This window comes from Oncorhynchus mykiss, chromosome 19 (genome assembly GCF_057628025.1).
Source record: "Oncorhynchus mykiss isolate SJ-2025 chromosome 19, ASM5762802v1, whole genome shotgun sequence".
NCBI classification, from domain to species: domain Eukaryota; kingdom Metazoa; phylum Chordata; class Actinopteri; order Salmoniformes; family Salmonidae; genus Oncorhynchus; species Oncorhynchus mykiss.
In genome coordinates, this window is record NC_143040.1 from 40873148 (window position 1) to 40894503 (window position 21356).

The 21356-nt window shown below is 41.2% G+C and overlaps 1 protein-coding gene and 1 non-coding gene across 2 annotated transcripts; both read left to right on the plus strand.

The window, feature by feature from the left end:
• Nucleotides 1–466: 466 nt before the first annotated feature.
• On the plus strand, nt 467–15367 carry hhipl1 (HHIP like 1). Its single transcript, XM_021573916.3, has 11 exons — nt 467–6099; nt 8145–8531; nt 8781–9040; nt 9526–9669; nt 9863–10009; nt 10221–10402; nt 10811–10937; nt 12705–12850; nt 13075–13156; nt 14012–14094; nt 14393–15367. Exons 1-11 carry the CDS (start codon nt 5809–5811, stop codon nt 15010–15012), a joined length of 2469 nt encoding a protein of 822 aa, XP_021429591.3. The 5' UTR covers nt 467–5808; the 3' UTR covers nt 15013–15367.
• A 4258-nt stretch (nt 15368–19625) lies between these two features.
• On the plus strand, nt 19626–19697 carry trnat-ugu (transfer RNA threonine (anticodon UGU)). Its single transcript has one exon. It is a non-coding gene; the product is annotated as a tRNA-Thr (tRNA).
• Nucleotides 19698–21356: the final 1659 nt, after the last annotated feature.

A 21356-nucleotide genomic window follows, 5' to 3' on the forward strand; every position in this document is an offset into this window, starting at 1 on the left:
ACACAATTCTATGCATCCCTAGCCAAAATGAAGAAATCTGCCATGCAATCTGCTCTTTATCCATGAACAAACAACTGCTCCCTTGGAGGAGGTCAAGTAAAAAGCACGTTTTACAAAAAAACTGCGGCTTGCGGCACCTAAAGAAAACAACACAGTTACAGAGGACAAACATATGTGCAAGGTACGCATTAAAGAATGGAAATTTCTACAAGTAACAACTGATATCGACTCGATGTCGGCGGTACACTCCGCTAAAACTCATCGCAAATCAACTCCATTGAGATATACTGTATACGGAGTTGAGTTTACTCAGCAAGTGGAAACATAGCCTAGTTGGAGCAGGTAGATAAAAGTAGATCCTTCCCACTGGGCACGCATTGGTTGAATGAACGTTGTTTCCATGTAATTTCAATTACTTTGAACCAACGTGAAATAGATGTTGAATTGGTGTCTGTGCCCAGTGGGTTGTGCGTTGGTCCCACTGTTGAGTCTTTTTAAAGGGTCAGCTGGCAGATGCAGAAAGTAAAGTGATTTGGTCGTAAACAATAAACCTATTTGGAATGCATTAACCAAATACCAGGCCACAATACGCCTATTGCCCATCATTTCCTGGATCTTACACCACTGCTACGCTCTGTTGTCATCTATGCATAGTCACTTTAATAACTCTACCTACATGTACATACAACCTGAACTAACCGGTGACCCCGCACATTGACTCTGTATCGGTACCCCCTGTTTATAGTCTCGCTATTGTTATTTCACTGCTGCTCTTAAATTACTTTTTACTTTTATCTCTTATTCTTATCCGTATTGTTTTTGAAAATGCGTGGTTGGTTAGGGGCTCGGAAGTAAGCATTTCACATGTGACTAATAACATTTGATTTGATATATTATATATATATATAATGGCAACTCTTTAGGCTACTGGCTAGTATGCCTAATATTAGAGTTATAACAGTAGGCCTAACTTTGATGCTGTGTATGGAAGTATTTTGTGGAATGTGACAAATGGGTGTGTAATGAACAAATAAAACATATTCTAGTGTAGCATAATTCATTATTGGCTATGGCTGTAGATACAGATGTCGTGCTTGGTGGAGTCCTCTCATTATTTGCCTGGGAGTTTGATGCATGGTTATTATGCATATAGGCCTATGATCAATATATTCTTCCTCATTCACCCTGATCTAAATTAGCACAAGAGTTGACTGTCGGGCTTTGCAGAGGGGTGAGGCCACGGAGAACGATACGATATTGATTGTAAAGCTTAAAATCTGATAACCAAGATTATGATCAATAATAATATTATGATAACATTACTTGAAAGTGGTTGATAGTTTACTAAAGTTCAATAAATTGTGGGGCCATGGGATTGGGACGTGATGGGACGTTATGCGATAAAACAATATTTCAATAATATTGTGTGAACAGGTTGCCATCTAGTGGCAAAGGCAACAATACACCAAAAACTGCAACACAGTAGCAACAAGGCAATTGTAGAAATGTTTCAATTCCATCATGCCACTATAGGATATATTGCTTCAAAACCCCTGTCATGCAATGCAGAAACAAAGACATTCCTAAGAATATCTTGACCAAAAACAAATTAAGTATATAAAAAAAAATGTTCAGTCAAAGAACGAAAACTTTTATTTTTCTTGTGTGGAATTAGACATATCTATTATTTCCGTTCATGTGGAACATAATAACACATTACCTAATTTCTATTAAAAAAAACGAATTAATAAGAGTGTATTTAATTGACTGACAGATAATAATAATAGCTAGGGGAAATGACAACAGCCTTTATTAAGTCATATTTAGCTTCTCCTTGAGAGACAAGCAGACACCAATGGAAGTCCCTCACTAATGTGTCAACTTCCCTTGTGTTTCTTTGCTTCTTATTGCATTAGGCCTCTTTCCAATGTCATGATGCTTGTCTGAAAACACTGAACTAATGTTTCAGACAGGACTGATACCATGACTTCCTCTCCTATTATTGTATGTTTTGTGCGGGTCTGAAGGCATATACAGTGCCAGTCAAAGGTTTGGACACACCTACTCATTCCAGGGTTTTTCTTTCTTTATTTTTTACTATTTTCTATGTTGCCAAGAGTGTGCAAATCTGTCATCAACGTGAAGAGTGGCTACTTTAAAGAATCTCATCTTGCTTAACACTTTTTTGGTTGCTACATGATTCCATATTTGTTATTTCATCGTTTTGATGTCTTCACTAATATTCTACAATGTAGAAAATAGTACAAATAAAGAAAACCACTTGAATGAGTAGGCGTGTCCAAACTTTTGACTGGTACTGTAGGGGATACGAATAGTGGTGCAAAAATGACTTAGATACGTCTGTGGTCAAGCATAACTACAGAACAGATAAAATAGCAAAAGAAGCCATGGCATTTCTCCAGACGGAGAGAAATGGGTAGATCAGCTTTAATACTGCTGATAGATTGTAGCTTCCATCAATGTAATTGTCTGCATAATTTCCAATCCCTCATATATTTTATTGTAAATATATACATACCATATATACATATATATATACATACCATATCTAAGCACCATATAACTCATTTTATAAGAGATTCTCCAAAATTGAAATATAAAGTCAGCTATGAATACCAGAACTGGTTTCCCAAATGTTTCATAGTGTTCTATTGTTTCCAGTTTATATTATCTCCAATGTATTGTCCATGTAAAAAAACCTGTCTGATTAGGAGGAATAATATCCGACAATACCTTTTTAATTCTATGAGCTATGCATTTTCTTTGGGGGGGGGGGGGGGGGGGGGGGGAATTGTGGCATCACTACACTGAAGTGTAAGGGTCTCAAAATATTTTAATGGACAAGATCTTTGTATTTACCACTTGGATCCTGTTTCAGTAATAATTAAATCAGACCTTCTTGTTGAGTATCTGATAATCTGATTGTAGGAGTGGTTAAAACATGCTAATAACGGTCCTCTGAGTATATCAAAAAAGGTTTGTTATACAGTGCATTTGGAAAGTATTCAGACCCCTTGATTTCCCCCCACTTTGTTACGTTACAGCCTTGTTCTAAAATGGATTACATTTATTTTTTTCCTCATCAAACTACACACAATACCCCATAATGACAAAGCTAAAACAGGTTTTTAGACATTTTTGCAACTTTATTGGAGTCCACCTGTGGTAAATTTAATTGATTGAACATGATTTGGAAAGGCACACACCTGCCTATTGTACCTCCACTGGTACGCCATCCAACCCTGGAGTTTTCCCAGACTTAAAGGCTTCAATTGCATGAAGAAGTTCCTCCTCTGTAATTGGCCTTCACATGAGTCTTTCTGTACAGCTGTTCATTTTACATTAATAATAGAACAAAATACATATAATTATCAACTGTTAGTGGAGATGGAGGAGACTAAGATGAAAACATATGCTTAAAGTACTTTGCACGCTCTTTTTTTAAATGATAGTTTGGTGAATCATGGGGGACTCCATTTGTATCAAGTTTTAGTAAATTATTATTTTTGGTAGCATTTCTATGTCGAAGATTAAAAAATAATTTGGTGCATTTCCCCCCATTTTCCATCCAGTTCGCTTAATTTTTTATAATATATTACCCTTGATCTTTCTTGAATAAGTTCCTCGTTTTTTTTTTGTTTTTCCTCTTTGGTACAGTTTTTATTGCTATCTATCTGTACTATTAGTCTTTCAATTTCCTTTGTTAATTTAGACTCTTTTGACCAAAATTGCTTTTGTTTTAGAGATGAGTACTGAATTGCATGGCCTCTAAAGGCATATTTAAAAGTGTCCAATACAATAAGGGGATCTGCTGTACCTATGTTATGTCGGGATAATGTCAATTATAAATTATTCTGTCCTAGTTAAAAACAAGTTATAATCCAATAGGCTTTGATTAAATGTCCAATATCCTTGCCCACATGGACATTCTGTAAGAGTAATATGCTAATTGTTTGATGAGCCGACCGCATTCTGTCCCCTATCAACAATTCATACATTTTTGGTGCAAGTGAAAATGACATAAGATTGAGCCTCCACCATATATATATCTCATTAAGTCAGGATATTTAAGCCTCCATATATCCACTAGTTCCAATATATCCATGGCATTTGTGATGGACATATTGGAACTAGTGGATAAGCGAAAGGTTGCTGGATCAAATCCCCGAGCTGACAAGGTAAAAATTGGTCGTTCTGCCCCTGAGCAAGACAGTTAACCCACTGTTCCCCGGGTGCCAATGAGGTGGATGTCGATTAAAGGCAGTCCCAAGACACATTTCAGTTGAATTCATTAAATTGTACAACTGACTAGGTATCCCCCTTTCCCTTCATATGGATATATCACCAAGTGTTGATTTTTCAGTATAACACGACTAGTGTTGATTGTGTTAAATGAACAATCATTGGTGTAAAATAACCTGTGTTGGTGTTAATACAACCAGTGTTAAACCAAAACCACGTCCACCATTACCATGTTTCCCAACATGCTCTATTGCAGGTAGAGTTTTTGAATTGTTTAGTTCAATATCTATGTTTTGCATATACAATGATTGATTAATTCATCTCATTCTACTCAAATATAAATAGCATACATTTTTTTAAACAAATCCAATCTGTTACTTGGACTTCTACACCCGTTACTGAAATGGTTGTTCAAGTTCATTAAGATGGTTTAGGTAGTCTCATGTACTAGTCTTCCCAATTTGGCAGTGATTCTGAATGCAGATGAATAAAAATAGCCCCATTCTGGCTGGATTCTGACAGGAATTAGATATAATTTTCAAGATAGTATAGTGTTACTTTACAGGCCTGATGTTGCCTGTAAACCATTAGTCTAAATCTAAGCCTTATCTAAACTGGGGGAGGGCCATTCTAAACTAACATATGGAATTGTTTTAAGATGGGAAAACCAAGGATAATTTATCTGTTTGAATTTTAAGACACCTTAAGGTATCAAAAAATATGTTAAAAAAAATATTGGATGAAACATTGAATTTGGCATTACTGCTATTAGACAATAGAAATGTTTTGAATAACAGATTCACTACATGGAACAACAGATAGTCTAACTTTGCCACCTTTTACCGCAGATGCGGGAAGGTGATGTCGGCGGATGCGGGGGATTGAGAAGCAGCCCATGCAAAAAAACACATATCTCTGTTTAAACAGACGGATTTTGATGGAGATTTTAAACATTATTTTAATTGTTGTAGGCTAAGGGTTAACCAAGGCCCTCAAAGTAATGCCTCACGAAATATTTAGTGGATGTGTTAAATAGTTTTATTTGAAGAATAACATAGGATCTCACTTGGTGAAGACCAAAAGACTGAACTTTGATGAATGCAACAACAATGTCTCTGTCACTACAAATACAGTCATGGGCGGTAAACTCTAAAACTTCACTCGAAATGCAAGACACTCTGGGAAATATGCAAATAAGGCTTTAAACTGAGCAGTGTGTCAATTTAACACTGAAATGTGTGGACCCATATAGATTCGGGACTAATTTTAAATGTAACTCTGTCAGTGTTGATTTAACACTGGATAATTTGCGGTGTAACATGAGGACAACAAAGTAGCCTTTAAGACAGATACTTTGCGTGGTGGAATTGTAAATAAAACGGACTGCAACCCGTCGAACGTTGATGATTAAAGCTTCAGAGCAAAGTTCAGTGAACCAACCACACACGAGACAAAGCGTTCACAGGACAGTCGAACCGGAGGCAGTCTCGTTTTTCGCTGGTTTGCATAACTTTCTGATGGCACCGGGTGACCCGTAACGGCAGAATGTGGTATTTTTGTGATATCCTCGGTCGTGTCAGGCACTCGCCGTTCATTGGGTTATATTTGTTGGGATTTTGGATAGCACCTGTGTCCTTACACCCACAATGCTTGGATTTCAAGCCCCCGTTCAAGCCTCAAGAGGACCTCCAGTTCTGCGCAATGTACAGGAACTTCGGCTGCTGCGACTCAGCGAAGGACCAGGAATTGATGGCAAAATTCTATAAGATCATGGACAATTTCGACAATTATGGATATGCCAACTGTGCTGGGTACGTGCAGGACCTTCTCTGCCAGGTAAGCAAAGAACGGGTAAAGGTCGATACATGGTTTTGTTTTCAGAATTACATCATCCATTATTGGCTAGCACAGGCATGTTTGTAAAGGCATATACAGTGCCTTGCGAAAGTATTCGGCCCCCTTGAACTTTGCGACCTTTTGCCACATTTCAGGCTTCAAACATAAAGATATAAAACTGTATTTTTTTGTGAAGAATCAACAACAAGTGGGACACAATCATGAAGTGGAACGACATTTATTGGATATTTCAAACTTTTTTAACAAAGCAAAAACTGAAATATTGGGCGTGCAAAATTATTCAGCCCCTTTACTTTTAGTGCAGCAAACTCTCTCCAGAAGTTCAGTGAGGATCTCTGAATGATCCAATGTTGACCTAAATGACTAATGATGATAAATACAATCCACCTGTGTGTAATCAAGTCTCCGTATAAATGCACCTGCACTGTGATAGTCTCAGAGGTCCGTTAAAAGCGCAGAGAGCATCATGAAGAACAAGGAACACACCAGGCAGGTCCGAGATACTGTTGTGAAGAAGTTTAAAGCCGGTTTTGGATACAAAAAGATTTCCCAAGCTTTAAACATCCCAAGGAGCACTGTGCAAGCGATAATATTGAAATGGAAGGAGTATCAGACCACTGCAAATCTACCAAGACCTGGCCGTCCCTCTAAACTTTCAGCTCATACAAGGAGAAGACTGATCAGAGATGCAGCCAAGAGGCCCATGATCACTCTGGATGAACTGCAGAGATCTACAGCTGAGGTGGGAGACTCTGTCCATAGGACAACAATCAGTCGTATATTGCACAAATCTGGCCTTCATGGAAAAGTGGCAAGAAGAAAGCCATTTCTTAAAGATATCCATAAAAAGTGTTGTTTAAAGTTTGCCACAAGCCACCTGGGAGACACACCAAACATGTGGAAGAAGGTGCTCTGGTCAGATGAAACCAAAATTGAACTTTTTGGCAACAATGCAAAACGTTATGTTTGGCGTAAAAGCAACACAGCTCATCACCCTGAACACACCATCCCCACTGTCAAACATGGTGGTGGCAGCATCATGGTTTGGGCCTGCTTTTCTTCAGCAGGGACAGGGAAGATGGTTATAATTGATGGGAAGATGGATGGAGCCAAATACAGGACCATTCTGGAAGAAAACCTGATGGAGTCTGCAAAAGACCTGAGACTGGGACGGAGATTTGTCTTCCAACAAGACAATGATCCAAAACATAAAGCAAAATCTACAATGGAATGGTTCAAAAATAAACATATCCAGGTGTTAGAATGGCCAAGTCAAAGTCCAGACCTGAATCAAATCGAGAATCTGTGGAAAGAACTGAAAACTGCTGTTCACAAATGCTCTCCATCCAACCTCACTGAGCTCGAGCTGTTTTGCAAGGAGGAATGGGAAAAAATTTCAGTCTCTCGATGTGCAAAACTGATAGAGACGTACCCCAAGCTACTTACAGCTGTAATCGCAGCAAAAGGTGGCGCTACAAAGTATTAACTTAAGGGGGCTGAATAATTTTGCACGCCCAATTTTTCAGTTTTTGATTTGTTAAAAAAGTTTGAAATATCCAATAAATGTCGTTCCACTTCATGATTGTGTCCCACTTGTTGTTGATTCTTCACAAAAAAATACAGTTTTATATCTTTATGTTTGAAGCCTGAAATGTGGCAAAAGGTCGCAAAGTTCAAGGGGGCCGAATACTTTCGCAAGGCACTGTACTTGTTATACACCCGCACATTCATCCAATGCGATAAAATAGTCCGATCTGACATGCATTATTACAGTGCATAATTGCGTAATAGAATGCATAATAACAAATTAACAATGTATGTCCTGTAGCGCTGTTTGTCAATCACTGCATGATAAAATGCACGTTGTCATAACAAGCGTATCTCCTCAAATCGAAAGTGTATGTTCTTCACAGAACAAGGCGATTGTCTAACAGGACATGTGGGTTGTACAAATGAAAGAGTTTGTTTGGTCCCTCACTCCTCACATTTCTCTCCTCCTTTTCCTTCTTTCTCCCCTCCTTCAGGAATGCTCTCCATATGCAGCTCACCTCTTTGATGCAGAGGACCCCAGTACCCCCATCAGAACCCTCCCTGGCCTGTGTCCTGACTACTGCTCTCAGTTCTGGCTCAAATGCCGTTCCACCATCACCTTGCTCTCTGACGACCTGCAGCTAGCCCAAGCCGAGCCGGACCAGGTCCATTTCTGCCAGCACCTGGAGCTGGAGGACCCAGACTACTGCTACCCACACCTCCTCAGCAACGAGCAGCTGACGCAGAACCTGGGCCACGTCCTGGCCGACCCCGAGGGCTGCCTGCAGCTCTGTCTGGAGGAAGTAGCCAACGGGCTGCGGAACCCCCTGGCCATGGTGCACGCCAACGATGGCACGCACCGCTTCTTTATAGCCGAACAGGTGTGTTTGTGCTCACTTTCCAGAGTTGTTGTATTGCATTGTGGTATTATAGTGCCGGTTTCCCAGACACAGATTAAGTCTTGTCCTGAACTAAAAAGTTATTTCAATAGAGAATAGAGACTAGTCGCAATCTATGTTTGGGAAACCGGCCAATAGTGTATAGATTTTGGGCATTTTTTGTATGTGTATGCTGGCCTCGCAAAATGTATTTCCATGTAAATGGACAATCAAGTTTTTATCATATCGTAGGTGGGCCTGGTGTGGACGTACCTGCCTGACCGCTCCAAGCTGGAGAAGCCCTTCCTGAACATCACTAAGGCTGTTCTGACGTCACCTTGGGAGGGGGACGAGAGGGGCTTCCTGGGCCTGACCTTTCACCCCAACTATAAGTACAATGGGAAGCTGTACGTGTACTACTCCGTGGAGATCGGCTTCGACGAGAGGATCAGGGTCAGCGAGTTCCGCGTCTCTAGCGGCGACATGAACGAGGTGGACCACGCATCTGAGAGGTACAGTTATCGATGACTCCCAAATGGCACCCTATTCCCTATATATAGAACACTACTTTCGACCAAAAGGGCAGCTCTGGTCAAAAGTAGTACATCATATAGGGGAAAAGGTGCCATTTGGGGTTGAAACCTGTGTTGTGCTCTTGCCCCAAAATGGCTGCTGTGGTGTCCATCACCAAGGCAGTTGGGCTTTGCTGTTGTTATGAAGACTCAAAGGGTGCGGAATGGATTTACAGTACAATAGGTTTTGCATACAGCTGGACATATATCTACACCAATGTGTAGTAGTAGGCCTACAATTATTGCTGTTGTGCATAACACATGGTAGATATTACACATTAGAGGTGGATAAGATGAGTTCCCGCCACCAACAAAGTGCTTGGATAAGCAGTATATTTTCCATAATTATTGTACCTCCGAGAGATGGGCGCTGCCGCACTGAATTCTCTGTCTCGTAACTGTCTCTGTCTCAAACACCTTCTCAGGATCATTCTGGAGGTTGATGAGCCTGCTTCCAATCACAACGGAGGAATGGTGATGTTTGCTGATGATGGATACCTGTACATTTTCACTGGAGATGGGGGCATGGCCGGAGACCCCTTTGGGAAATATGGAAATGCTCAGAACAAGTGAGAGAAGAGGGAAAAATACGTGGACCTCTCATTCATGATGTCATCTTATGGCATCGACTCATATAACTCTTTAACAATTAGTTACAGCTGTACCATTAACACAGTTGCTAATAATAAGTTACTAGGTAAACCGCAAAGACAATAATACTCGCAGAAAGATGTTCCAAGTTTACACTCCTCTCTTCTGCAGGTCAGCCCTGTTAGGCAAAGTGCTCCGTATCAATGTTGATGACAATGATAGGGGTCCCCTGTACAGGATCCCTTCTGACAACCCGTTTGTGCATGAGCGCGGGGCGCGCCCTGAGGTCTACGCTTACGGGGTGCGGAACATGTGGAGGTGCCCCCTTTTTTTCAACACTTTCACGATATGCTTACTTCATGAAACATTACACTTCCTTACACTTTATATACCTTGACAAAAAAAAGTGTGGCGAGACGTTACATTACTGCACTGAATAAAGGAGTAATAACTTGGAAATGAAGTGTAATCTAGTTGTAGCTACTTAAGTAGTTGTGTTGGTCGACTTGTTCTTGTTTCTCCCATGGAGGTGTTCTGTGGACCGTGGGGACCCTCTGACGAAGGAGGGGAAGGGCCGTATCTTCTGCGGGGATGTGGGCCAGAATAAGTTTGAGGAGATCGACATCATAGAGAAGGGAAGGAACTACGGCTGGAGGGCCAAAGAGGGCTTCTCCTGTTATGACAAGAAGCTGTGCGCCAACAGCTCTCTAGGTGGGAATCCTGTAGCCTGATCCAAGATCAGTTTGTGCTGCATAACCAACTCCAATGCTCATTGTCATGCCGGCATCCTGTGGTTCACTGGGAGATGAAGGTCTCAGTGTGTTTTGTTCTGTGACTTCCTTAAAAAAAAAATCTTCCTGTTTAAAAAAAAAACTTGAATACTGTACTTTATTTATCCTTAGACAGTAATGGAACCAGAGTGGGAAGAGATTGGAAGGGTGGATGTAGAGATTGAACACCGTTCTCCAGGGTCATAATGTGCTTAGAAGGGGAGTGCTCAGGTGGGAATAAGCAGGGAATCCGTGAATTTAACCAGGATTTCTGGAAAACCACAGGCTCTGCACAATTTCCTTCATTTAAAAAATAAGTCTTATATCTCTTCCTCCTGTTCTCTTCCAGATGATGTACTCCCCATTTATGCCTACCCTCACAAGATGGGCAAGTCTGTGACTGGCGGATATGTGTACAGAGGGTGTGAATACCCCAATCTGAACGGCATGTACATATTTGGAGACTTCATGAGCGGGTAAGGCTGTACTGTACGTGTTCACCGTTTTCAATCCAATCCTATAAGTGTTTATAGATGTTTGAGTCCATATACATTTCCTTCGGAAAGTATTCAGACCCCTTGACTTTTTTCAAATGTTATTACAGTATAGCCTTATTCTAAAATAGATTAAATAAAAAAATCCTTAGCAATTTACACACAATGCCCCATAATGACAAAGCGAAAACAGGTTTTTAGAAAATGTGGCTAAGTTATTACATCTAAAACCCTGAAATTATTTACATAAGTATTCGGACCCTTTACTATGAGACTTAAAATTGAGCTCAGGTGCTTCCTGTTTCCATTGATCATCCTTGAGCTGTTTCTAGAACTTGATTGGAGTCCACCTGTAGTAAATTCAATTGATTGGACATGATTTGGAAAGGCACACACTTATATATAAGGTCCCACAGTTGACAGTGCATGTCAGACCAAAAACCAAGCCATGAGGTCGAAGGAATTGTCCGTAGAGCTCTGAGACAAGATTGTGTCGAGGCACAGATCTGGGGAAGGGTACCAAAAAATGTGCGTAGCATTGAAGGTCCCCAAGAACACAGTGGCCTCCATCATTCTTAAATGGAAGAAGTTTGGAACCACCAAGACTCTTCCTAGACTTCCTAAACTGAGCAAACGGGGGAGAAGTGCCTTGTTCAGGGAGGTGACCAAAAACCCAATGGTCACTCTGACAGAGCTCTAGAGTCCCTCTGTGGAGATGGGAGAACCTTCCGGAAGGACAACCATCTCTGCAGCACTCCACCAATTAGGCTTTTATGGTAGAGTGGCCAGACGGAAGCCACTCCTCAGTAAAAGGCATATGACAGCCCACTTGGAGTTTGCAAAAAGGTACCTAAAGGACTCTCAGATCATGAGAAAGAAGATTCTCTGGTCTGATGAAAACAAGATTGAAATCTTTGGCCTGAATGCTAAGCGTCACGTCTGGAGGAAACCTGGCACCATCCCTACTGTGAAACATGGTGGTGGCAGCATCATGCTGTGGGGATGTTTTTCAGCTGCAGGGACTGTGAGACTAGTCAGGACTGAGGCAAAGATGAACGGAGCAAAGTACAGGGAGATCCATAATGAAAACCTGCTCCAGAGCGCTTAGGACCTCAGACTGAGGGCGAATATTCACCTTCCAACAGGACAACAACCCAAAGCACACAGCCAAGACAATGCAGGAGTGGCTTCAGGTCAAGTCTCTGAATGTCCTTGAGTAGCCCAGCCAGAGCCCGGACTTGAACCCGATCGAACATCTCTGGAGAGACCTGAAAATAGCTGTGCAGCGGTGCTCCCCAAAGAACCTGACAGAGCTCGAGAGGATCTGCAGAGAAGAATGGGAGAAACTCCCCAAATACAGGTGTGCCAAGCTTTTAGCGTCATACCCAAGAAGACTCGAGGCTGTAATTGCTGCCAAAGGTGCTTCAACAAAGTACTGAGTTAAGAATATTTTTTTAATACCTTTGCAAAAATGGCTAAAAATCAGTTTTTTGCTTTGTCATTATGGGGTATTGTGTGTAGATTGATGAAGGGGGAAAACGATTGAATCCATTTTAGAATAAGGCTGTAACGTAACAAAATGTGGGAAAAGTCAAGGGGTCTGAATTCTTTCCGGATGCACTGTAGCAGGTGTATTTTCTTATGTTTCAAAAGTTGTGTTTTATGTTTTTATATATGGTCTATAAGGAAAGCATACTGCAAATGAAAGAAATTCAAAATAACATTTAATGTAGTGTCTCCTCCCTATAGGCGTATGATGAACCTCCAGGAGAATAAGAACACGGGTCAGTGGAACTACCATGAGATCTGTATGGGCATTGGTTTGACCTGTGCCTTTCCTGGCCTCATAAACAACTACTACCAGTACATTATCTCCTTTGCTGAGGACGAGGCAGGTAGGAGGAGTCACATTAAACCTATTTTTGTTTGCCCATGGCCACACAGGCAATGGAAAAGGTTTTTTAAGCATCAGATCTCTAGGCTGCACACATTTAAGGCCAGTTTCCCAAACCAAGATTAAGTTTAGTCCTGGACTAAAAAGCATGCTCAATGGAGAATCGCCACTGAAACCAGCTAGATTGCCAAATTATGTGAAATGTTAATTTTTCTGTCTGAACAGGAGAACTGTACTTCATGTCGACTGGAGTGCCCAGTGCCACATCTCCCACCGGTGTTGTTTACAAACTGGTGGATCCCTCAAGGTAAGGATTTAAAGCCACAATCTGTATTTTCAACAGCCTGACCCTGCCACAATGTTTGGTAAGGTGAGGGCTAAACAAAGTGTCGTGGCATTCTGCTTTTCTCTTGAAGATGGCAGAAGCCTAGCATTACCGTCATAGACACACTTTTAAAAAGAGACAAAGACAAAACAAAATCAGTAAAACATGTTAAGCATCTGTTCATAATTACTGATCTATTTTAAGTCAGAAGAATGTGCCGCATCATAATCTTTCTGTCTGTAGTACTTAATCTGATTTACATTGTACATTCTGTTTCTCTGTGTGTTCTTTGTTCTTATAGCATAACTGCTGATGAACGGCATTCTATTTCTGTTTTGGTGATCATTGAGATTTTCTTACCCTCTGTCGGGGTCGGCTCACTCTCCCTTTCTCCAGATTTCTAGGTGAAAGAGAAAGAACGAACATAAAATAAAATAAAGGGTGTTGGAGCAGTGTGAATGCTCTTTTATCTAAATCTCTCTCTCACTGACTTAGGTCTAAACAGTCTTGGCCGCAAGATCTCTCTCTTTCTTGCATACCCTTTCTTTTGCTCTCTGTTGGCTGCAGCACTATACTGTTGTGTCAAGTTATTTGTTTCTCACTCGCTCATGAAGCTGATATGAATTACTCTCTACCACAGCAATGTTTGGAAAAGGGGAAGAGAAGAATAGGCCTTCAGCCTCATTCTGGGAGGGAGACCAGCTGAAAGCGAATAAAAAAAAGAGAGTTGAAGTCTCAACAGAGGCTGATGAAACTGGGGTGAAACTGACTTCTCACCCTCTGATTTAGTTTTCTTCCCTGCTGAGCTGAGAACTTTTGGTATTTTGTCTTTTTTAGACGGGCACCGCCAAGACAATGTCACTATGACCCACTGCCTGTCAGAGTGAAGAGCAAGCTCATCAAGTTCAGGCCAAAAGAAAGTGAGTATGCTGGCTTTCAACATATATCTCAGTCTGTCTGCTTTTATTTTGTTCATTATATTTAGCCCCCTTTGCTCAATCAAACACTTACAGTATGTCAGTAGATCTCGCTGCTCGATCTAGATTGTCACTAGATCTCGCTGCTTCGATTAGATTATTCACTTCATCATCAATCATATTACACTTTTATTATACTGTGGATAGGCGTACATGCTAATTATAACCTCATCTCACCGATCTATTCATTAGGACAGTCCATGTAGTTATCCTAAATCTGACCTGTTCTTCTATCCCACAGCATTATCAGGAGTTGAACTACCGACAAAGCATCAAAAGCTCTCCCCGCCAGAAGAGCCCGTCAGACCCCATCCCACTGAGTCCGCAGTAAAAGAGTCTGACAAGAACTGGCTTCAGGAGCTCATGGACATTCTAAAGGAGCAAGGGGCTGCCGTCGTCACCACCACACTGCCTCAAACTACCACCAAACCGCCCAGGCACACACGACGGAAAAACCGACGAAAGAAGGGCAAGCACCGGTCGGAGAGCGGGTTGGCGCCGGCAGCCGCGCCTCAGAGCGGGGCGGTGAGACTGGCGGGGGATGAGCAGGGGCGGGACGACCGGGGGAGGGTGGAGATCTTTGTCAATGGTGAATGGGGTACGGTGTGCGACGACCTGTGGAATACGAAGAACGCGGCAGTGGTATGTCGGCAGCTGGGGTTCCGATTCGCCCTGAAGGCATCCAAGCACTCTGAGTTTGGAGAAGGGAAGAGTCTCCGGATTCTTCTGGACGATGTGCAGTGTGAGGGCACAGAGGAGAGCCTGCTGGACTGTCAACACACAGACATAGGAATACATAACTGTGCCCATTACGAGGACGCAGGGGTGATATGCGGGAACTCAGACTACGTTGATGCCTAGAAATGAGAGTCGATTGAGAGGTGATTGAATTTATTTGTGACTGTGGCCTAAGTGATTGTAACTAAAACCAAGGCATATTGCTGTCTAACTTTTGTCTAATTGTTGTCGATGTTGGCACTTGTAGGTCTACCTCTTTTCATTAAGGTAATGTAATGCTGATTTAATTGCTGCGTTAAAGTCTTAAAGGTTTTATAATTAAAATGTTAGACTTTGCTAATGTAAGACAATGCTTTCTCTAAAGGAAATGAATCTAAAACAGTAAATGAATGAATATACTGTATAAGGAGAATGAATACCAGGTTATTTAATATTCTCTCATGATCACATACTGAAATAAATGCTCCATACAGACTCACAAGTTATGTGCTCATTTGACATGGAAAAAGCATAGTGAGAAAGAGAGAAAGGGGAAGAGGGAATAGGGTGGAATGACAGGAGAGGATTAACAGGGAAAGTCACAGGCAAAGGAAAAACTGCCAATTTTAAGCCTGGAATCCAAACGGAACATCACTCCATTTCTGTCTTCGGTGTGGACTGACTCCACACTTCAGGCTAGCCTATTTGTCCAAGTCACCCTGCTTGGTTCTGGTGTCTGAAACATTGAGGACTGATGTCATGACTAGGCAGGAAATATGTCTGAATTAATTAGATGACTGGGATAAAAATATGCTCCTAACAACATTCGTCCAACAACATCATCATAACCTATTGGCAGTGCTTGACTTGGACTGAAATAGGTGCCAGTACTCATTTTGGGTGCAGTAATCTTGGTTACCCAGAAGTAAGCATGAATCTGTCCACAAAAGATGATGGATGCAGGGACTGTTAATATTTAGGTGCAGGAACTCCGCAATACTTTTTAGATAATATTCTATAAGGTGCAGGAATTCAAGCAGTTGAAAATTTGAGGTGCTCGTACTCAGCTTTGGTGAACTCCTGCCAAAGTCAAGCACTGCCTCTTGGCAAAGCTAGGGCAAAATCACACTTCATCACACACTTTGCTTTGCAAACCATCAAACCAATTTCTCTTTTTATTGTCTGGGTATTTGGTTTGCCAACTACCATGAGCACAATCAAATCAAATCAAATTTTATTTGTCACATACACATGGTTAGCAGATGTTAATGCGAGTGTAGCGAAATGCTTGTGCTTCTAGTTCCGACAATGCAGTAATAACCAACAAGTAATCTAACTAACAATTCCAAAACTACTGTATTGTACACAGTGTAAGGGGATAAAGAATATGTACATAAGGATATATGAATGAGTGATGGTACAGAGCAGCATAGGCAAGATACAGTAGATGGTATCGAGTACAGTATATACATATGAGATGAGTATGTAAACAAAGTGGCATAGTTAAAGTGGCTAGTGATACATGTATTACATAAGGATACAGTCGATGATATAGAGTACAGTATATACGTATGCATATGAGATGAATAATGTAGGGTAAGTAACATTCAATGATGGGACGTGTGTTTTTAGGGAATCTCTTCGAGGAAAGTTTTATCCCCACTTTTGTCAAGTCGGTGACCATCATTGGTCACTGCCTTTCAAAGTGTGTTGCATTATGGGGATAAAGATTGTCAGACTTGCGCCGACCAGTAGACTGCATAAACGTTCATAAATCATGTGATCAAGTTTCTGCAGTTGCTCTTCACCAACTTCATCCATCACCCGCATTGTGGGATACTCTATAGTCAACCAATGATTAAGGTGTTTTTGTTTGACCCATGTGAACGTGACCAAAGACATGACTGAAACAGGAACACACTTTTCTGGGATTCATGTATACAGTGGATATATAGAATTTAATGTGATATGAGGCTCTCTCACTCTCTAAATTGATTGTACAATGTACACCAGTGGTGGTCGGTGCCGTTTAAGATGAAGGAGGATGATTATTGTTTTTATGAGCATGACCTTATTTCTATTACAGCATATTAGATGACTGCCATTCATATTGCATTCACTCAGTTCAATGTAAGATCGATAGGTTCAGGCTACTACACGATACTCAAATTTTCCCTTACCCATGATAAGGTTGCTACAGCCTAGCTTATGAATGAAAGTCTACATCGTAGGTGCCAAGTCGAGAGACATCTTAGTAATCAAGGTGACAGACATTGACACATTCAAGACCGCCTTTCACAATCTTGCCTGCATCTAGCTGATCTAGGATGTAATCATTAGTCCAACAGTTAAAAACAGGATTTTCTATTGGACAAATTTAGGTATGTTTATCCCTGTTTTGTTCCGTTTGCTTCCGTTTAAGAAATGTTTTGCAACAGAATCGTCAGAATGAATACACTATTGATCACACCCAAACACAGTTCACTTTCAAAGCAGCCACATACAAACAGCATGAGCCCTTAGATCGTTGGATAATTATTTCTCGCATCTACGCGCTCTCCACCTCTCACCAACACATCAGCTGTCTGTGATCAGGCAAAAAAAACTTTACAAGCCAAATCTTCATATCATAACCGCTAAGCGCTACACACAGCCTACACTGTTGTCACCATATTAGCTAACATCTAGGCAACATAGCTACTATAACTAATACTTTGGTAAACCCGCTACAATCATGCAGTACAGTTAGCAAGCAGATTAGCAGTTTCACCGGCAGGCCCCGGTGGAAATAAATTAATAAAACCAAAAGCTTACCTTGACATGGAAGAGTTGCACTGTTGGAGAGCCATAGCCAGTTAGGTAACATACAGTGCCTTGCGAAAGTATTCGGCCCCCTTGAACTTTGCGACCTTTTGCCACATTTCAGGCTTCAAACATAAAGATATAAAACTGTATTTTTTTGTGAAGAATCAACAACAAGTGGGACACAATCATGAAGTGGAACGACATTTATTGGATATTTCAAACTTTTTTAACAAATCAAAACCTGAAAAATTGGGCATGCAAAATTATTATGTAGCATCCCTCTGTTTGAGCCGGGTGTTTGAGTAGGCTAAACTAGCTAGCTGCATTCACTAGCTAAGTAAGTTAAAGTTAAACATTTAAAAAAAGCTAGCTCTCTCTCGCTCTCTTGCTTCTCCTTCATTTTGAAGAAATTCATTTGTAAAAATAAATTTCATATATTGTCTTTCTCTCTCTTTGAGTCAACTACTCACCACATTTTATGCACTGCAGTGCCAGCTAGTTGTAGCTTATGTTTCAGTACTAGATTCATTCTCTGATCCTTTAATTCGGTGGACAAGAGCTCTGATAGGTTGGAGGATGTCCCTCAGAAGTTGTCATAATTACTGTGTAAGTCTATGGAAGAGGGTGAGAACCATGAGCCTCCTAGGTTTTGTATTGAAGTCAATGTACCCAGAGGAGGACGTAAACTAGCTGTCCTCCGGCCACACCATAGTGCTACCCTACAGAGTGCTGCGAAGCTACTGTAGACCTTCATTGCAAAACAATATGCTTTAATAAATTATTTGGTGACATGAATATATTTAGTATAGTTCTGTCTAAAAAGGATAACATTAATGTTTCATTATTTTTTATTTTTTATGAAATTCACTGAGGATGGTCCTCCCCTTCCTCCTCTGATGAGCCTCCACTGATGTACACACAACTATGATTTAAGTACGTGAGTGTGTGATATGGGGGTTGAAGACATGTTTATTTCCTAAAATTTCATAAACAATGGCATGTTACAGGGAAATACACTTTGGATGCACCTCCTGAATGGCACAGCAGTCTAAGGCATCTCAGTGCTAGAGGAACCATTGCAGACCTTGGTTCAATTTCAGGCTGTATCACAAGCAGCCATGATTGGAAGTCCCATAGGGTAGTGCACAATTGGCCCAGTGTCATCTGGGTTTTATTTATTTAACTAGGCAAGTCAGTTAATTAAGAACAAATTCTTATTTTCAATGACGGCGTACCCCAACCAAACCTGGAAAAAACAGGGAGGAAATGGTGCACAACCCTATGGGACTCACAATCACATGTGATACAGCCTGGATTTGAACCAGAGCCTCTTGTGACACCTCTTGCATTGACATGCAGTGCCTTGGACCTCTGCATCACTCAAGTTAGAGCTATGCCAGACCATCATTGTAAATAAGAATTTGTTTTTATAAACTGACTTGCCTAGATAAATTAAAATAACAGTCGGTTGCTTTAGCCTTACCACTCAAACGAGCCCAGTGGCTGCCTTGAAGGTCAATGCGCGGTAATGTAGGGAAACTAGTGGATTGGCTCTCCCATTGCAAATTTGCATAGCATTCTACTGCAAGTGAACAACAACCTCTGAAGCATGGTTGTACACATGGCAAGAAGATAGCTGCTACATGGTTTTAGAATAAAATGGAAAAGGAAGGAAGGAGGAAAATTTTGCTAATTATATCTTACAATGAGACAAATATTTGAATATTTTTTTAATAAACTTTTGTAATTAGTTTGCTAGTCAATACCACGGTGGTGGCAAAATCGGACTGAACAGCGACAGTGTCCGTTTCCACAAGATAGCCTTGCTAGCTGAATATGTGCGGTGTAGGTAGACATAGCTCAGTGGTTATTTCGAATTTGAAGTAAAATACTTCGAAATGGCTCTATGACATCACGTGATCAAATGCCATTACATTCTTACCTCAACAACCGGCTCCATAGCTCAGTGGTAGAGCACTGGTCTTGTAAACCAGGGGTCGCGAGTTCGAACCTCGCTGGGGCCTGAAAGGAAATTATAGCTTTTAGGTAAGGGTCAAGAAAGGTTTTCTAGTCATCCACCCGTATCGCGTATTTGTTATTCACTGCATGTTATGTTTCACAGTTGTCATATTTTGCAACGGTTTCCAAAATTGCAGTTTGGGGAACAGTCCCCCTACATAGCTCAAAGCTGACAACTTGTGGTATGCAGCAGAATAGCACATGCGTGAACGCCAACCTCCGTTATTACCATAACAACCACACTTTATATAAGTTGTAAGTCTTAGTACTGTAAAATGCTAAATTACACAATAAACACAGCTCAATCATAATTTCACCCTCCAGTTTTTCTTAACCACCGTGCTTCTACATCAGCATTGCTTGCTGTTTGGGGATTTAGGCTGGGTTTCTGTACAGCACTTTGTGACAGCAGGTAATGTAAAAACGGCTTTAGAAATACATTTGATTGAATTGAATTGGATTGACTAACAATGCTATATTTGATTTAACTTGGCAAGTCGCTTACAAACAAATCCTTACACTATATACACATAGCAAAAGCTGTGGTTACTGTACAGACAGAATTCAATTACGCTAAAGACAAGTCTAAAATAGCCCAAGTGTCCCACTTTTCAAATTCTTCAGTCGATGACACCCTGCTCATATGAATCAGCCTGTCTTTGTGAGAAGGAGCCCTCATCTGCTTTGGCCAGGTTCATTGATATGCCAAGCATTAAATCACATATCTAGTGCCAGGCCAATGGTGTGTATGTACACATACAGTGCCTTCGGAAAGTCTTCAGAACCGTGACTTTTTCCACATATTGTTACATTGTAACATATTAAAACTTTGTCTACACACAATACCAGATAATGACAAAGCAAAAACAGTTAAATCTTTTTGCAAATATAAAAAAATGAAATATCACATTTACAAAAAAATATTCAGACCCTTATTTTGGTGAAGCACCTTTGGCAGAAATTACCGCATTGAGTGTTCTTGAGTACGACGCTAACAGCTTGGCACACTTGTATTTGGGGAGATTCTCCTATTCTTCTCTGCAGATCCTTTCACGTTCAGTCAGGTTGGATGGGGAACATAGCTGCACAGCTATTTTCAGGTCTCTCCAGAGATGTTCGATCGGGTTCGAGTCTGGGCTCTGGCTGGGCCACTCAAGGACATTCAGAGACTTGTCCCGAAGCCATTTCTGCATTGTCCTGTTGGGAGGGGGAAAACTTCACCTCGGTCTGAGGTCCTGAGCAGGATTTCATCAACGATCTGGCTGGACTTTGCTTCGTTCATCTTTGCCTCGATGCCGACTAGTCTCCCAGTCCTTGCCGCTGAAAAACATCCCCACAGCATGATGCTGCCACCACCATGCTTCATTGTAGGGATGGTGCCAGGTTTCCTCCAGAAGTGACGCTTGGTATTCAAGCCAAAGAGTTCAATCTTGGTTTCATTAGACCAGAGAATCTTGTTTCTCATTGTCTGAGGGTCTTTTAGGTGCCTTTTGGCAAACTCCAAGCAGGCGGTCATATGCCTTTTACTAGAGGCCTGATTTTTGGAGTGCTGCAGAGATGGTGGTCCATCTCCACAGAGAAACTCTGGAGCTCTGTCAGAGTGACCATCGGGTTCTTGGTCTCCCCCGTTTGGCCGGGCGGCCAGCTCTAGGAAGTCTTGGTGG

What these genes read in the sequence shown, in the direction of transcription:
- hhipl1 (XM_021573916.3), top strand. Translation starts at nt 5,809, where the DNA reads ATGTGGTATTTTTGTGATATCCTCGGTCGTGTCAGGCACTCGCCGTTC. An exon ending in TGCAGGACCTTCTCTGCCAG is followed by an intron (nt 6,100 to 8,144) that starts GTAAGCAAAGAA and finishes CCCCTCCTTCAG; the next exon opens with GAATGCTCTCCATATGCAGC. An exon ending in CAAGTTCAGGCCAAAAGAAA is followed by an intron (nt 14,095 to 14,392) that starts GTGAGTATGCTG and finishes TCTATCCCACAG; the next exon opens with CATTATCAGGAGTTGAACTA.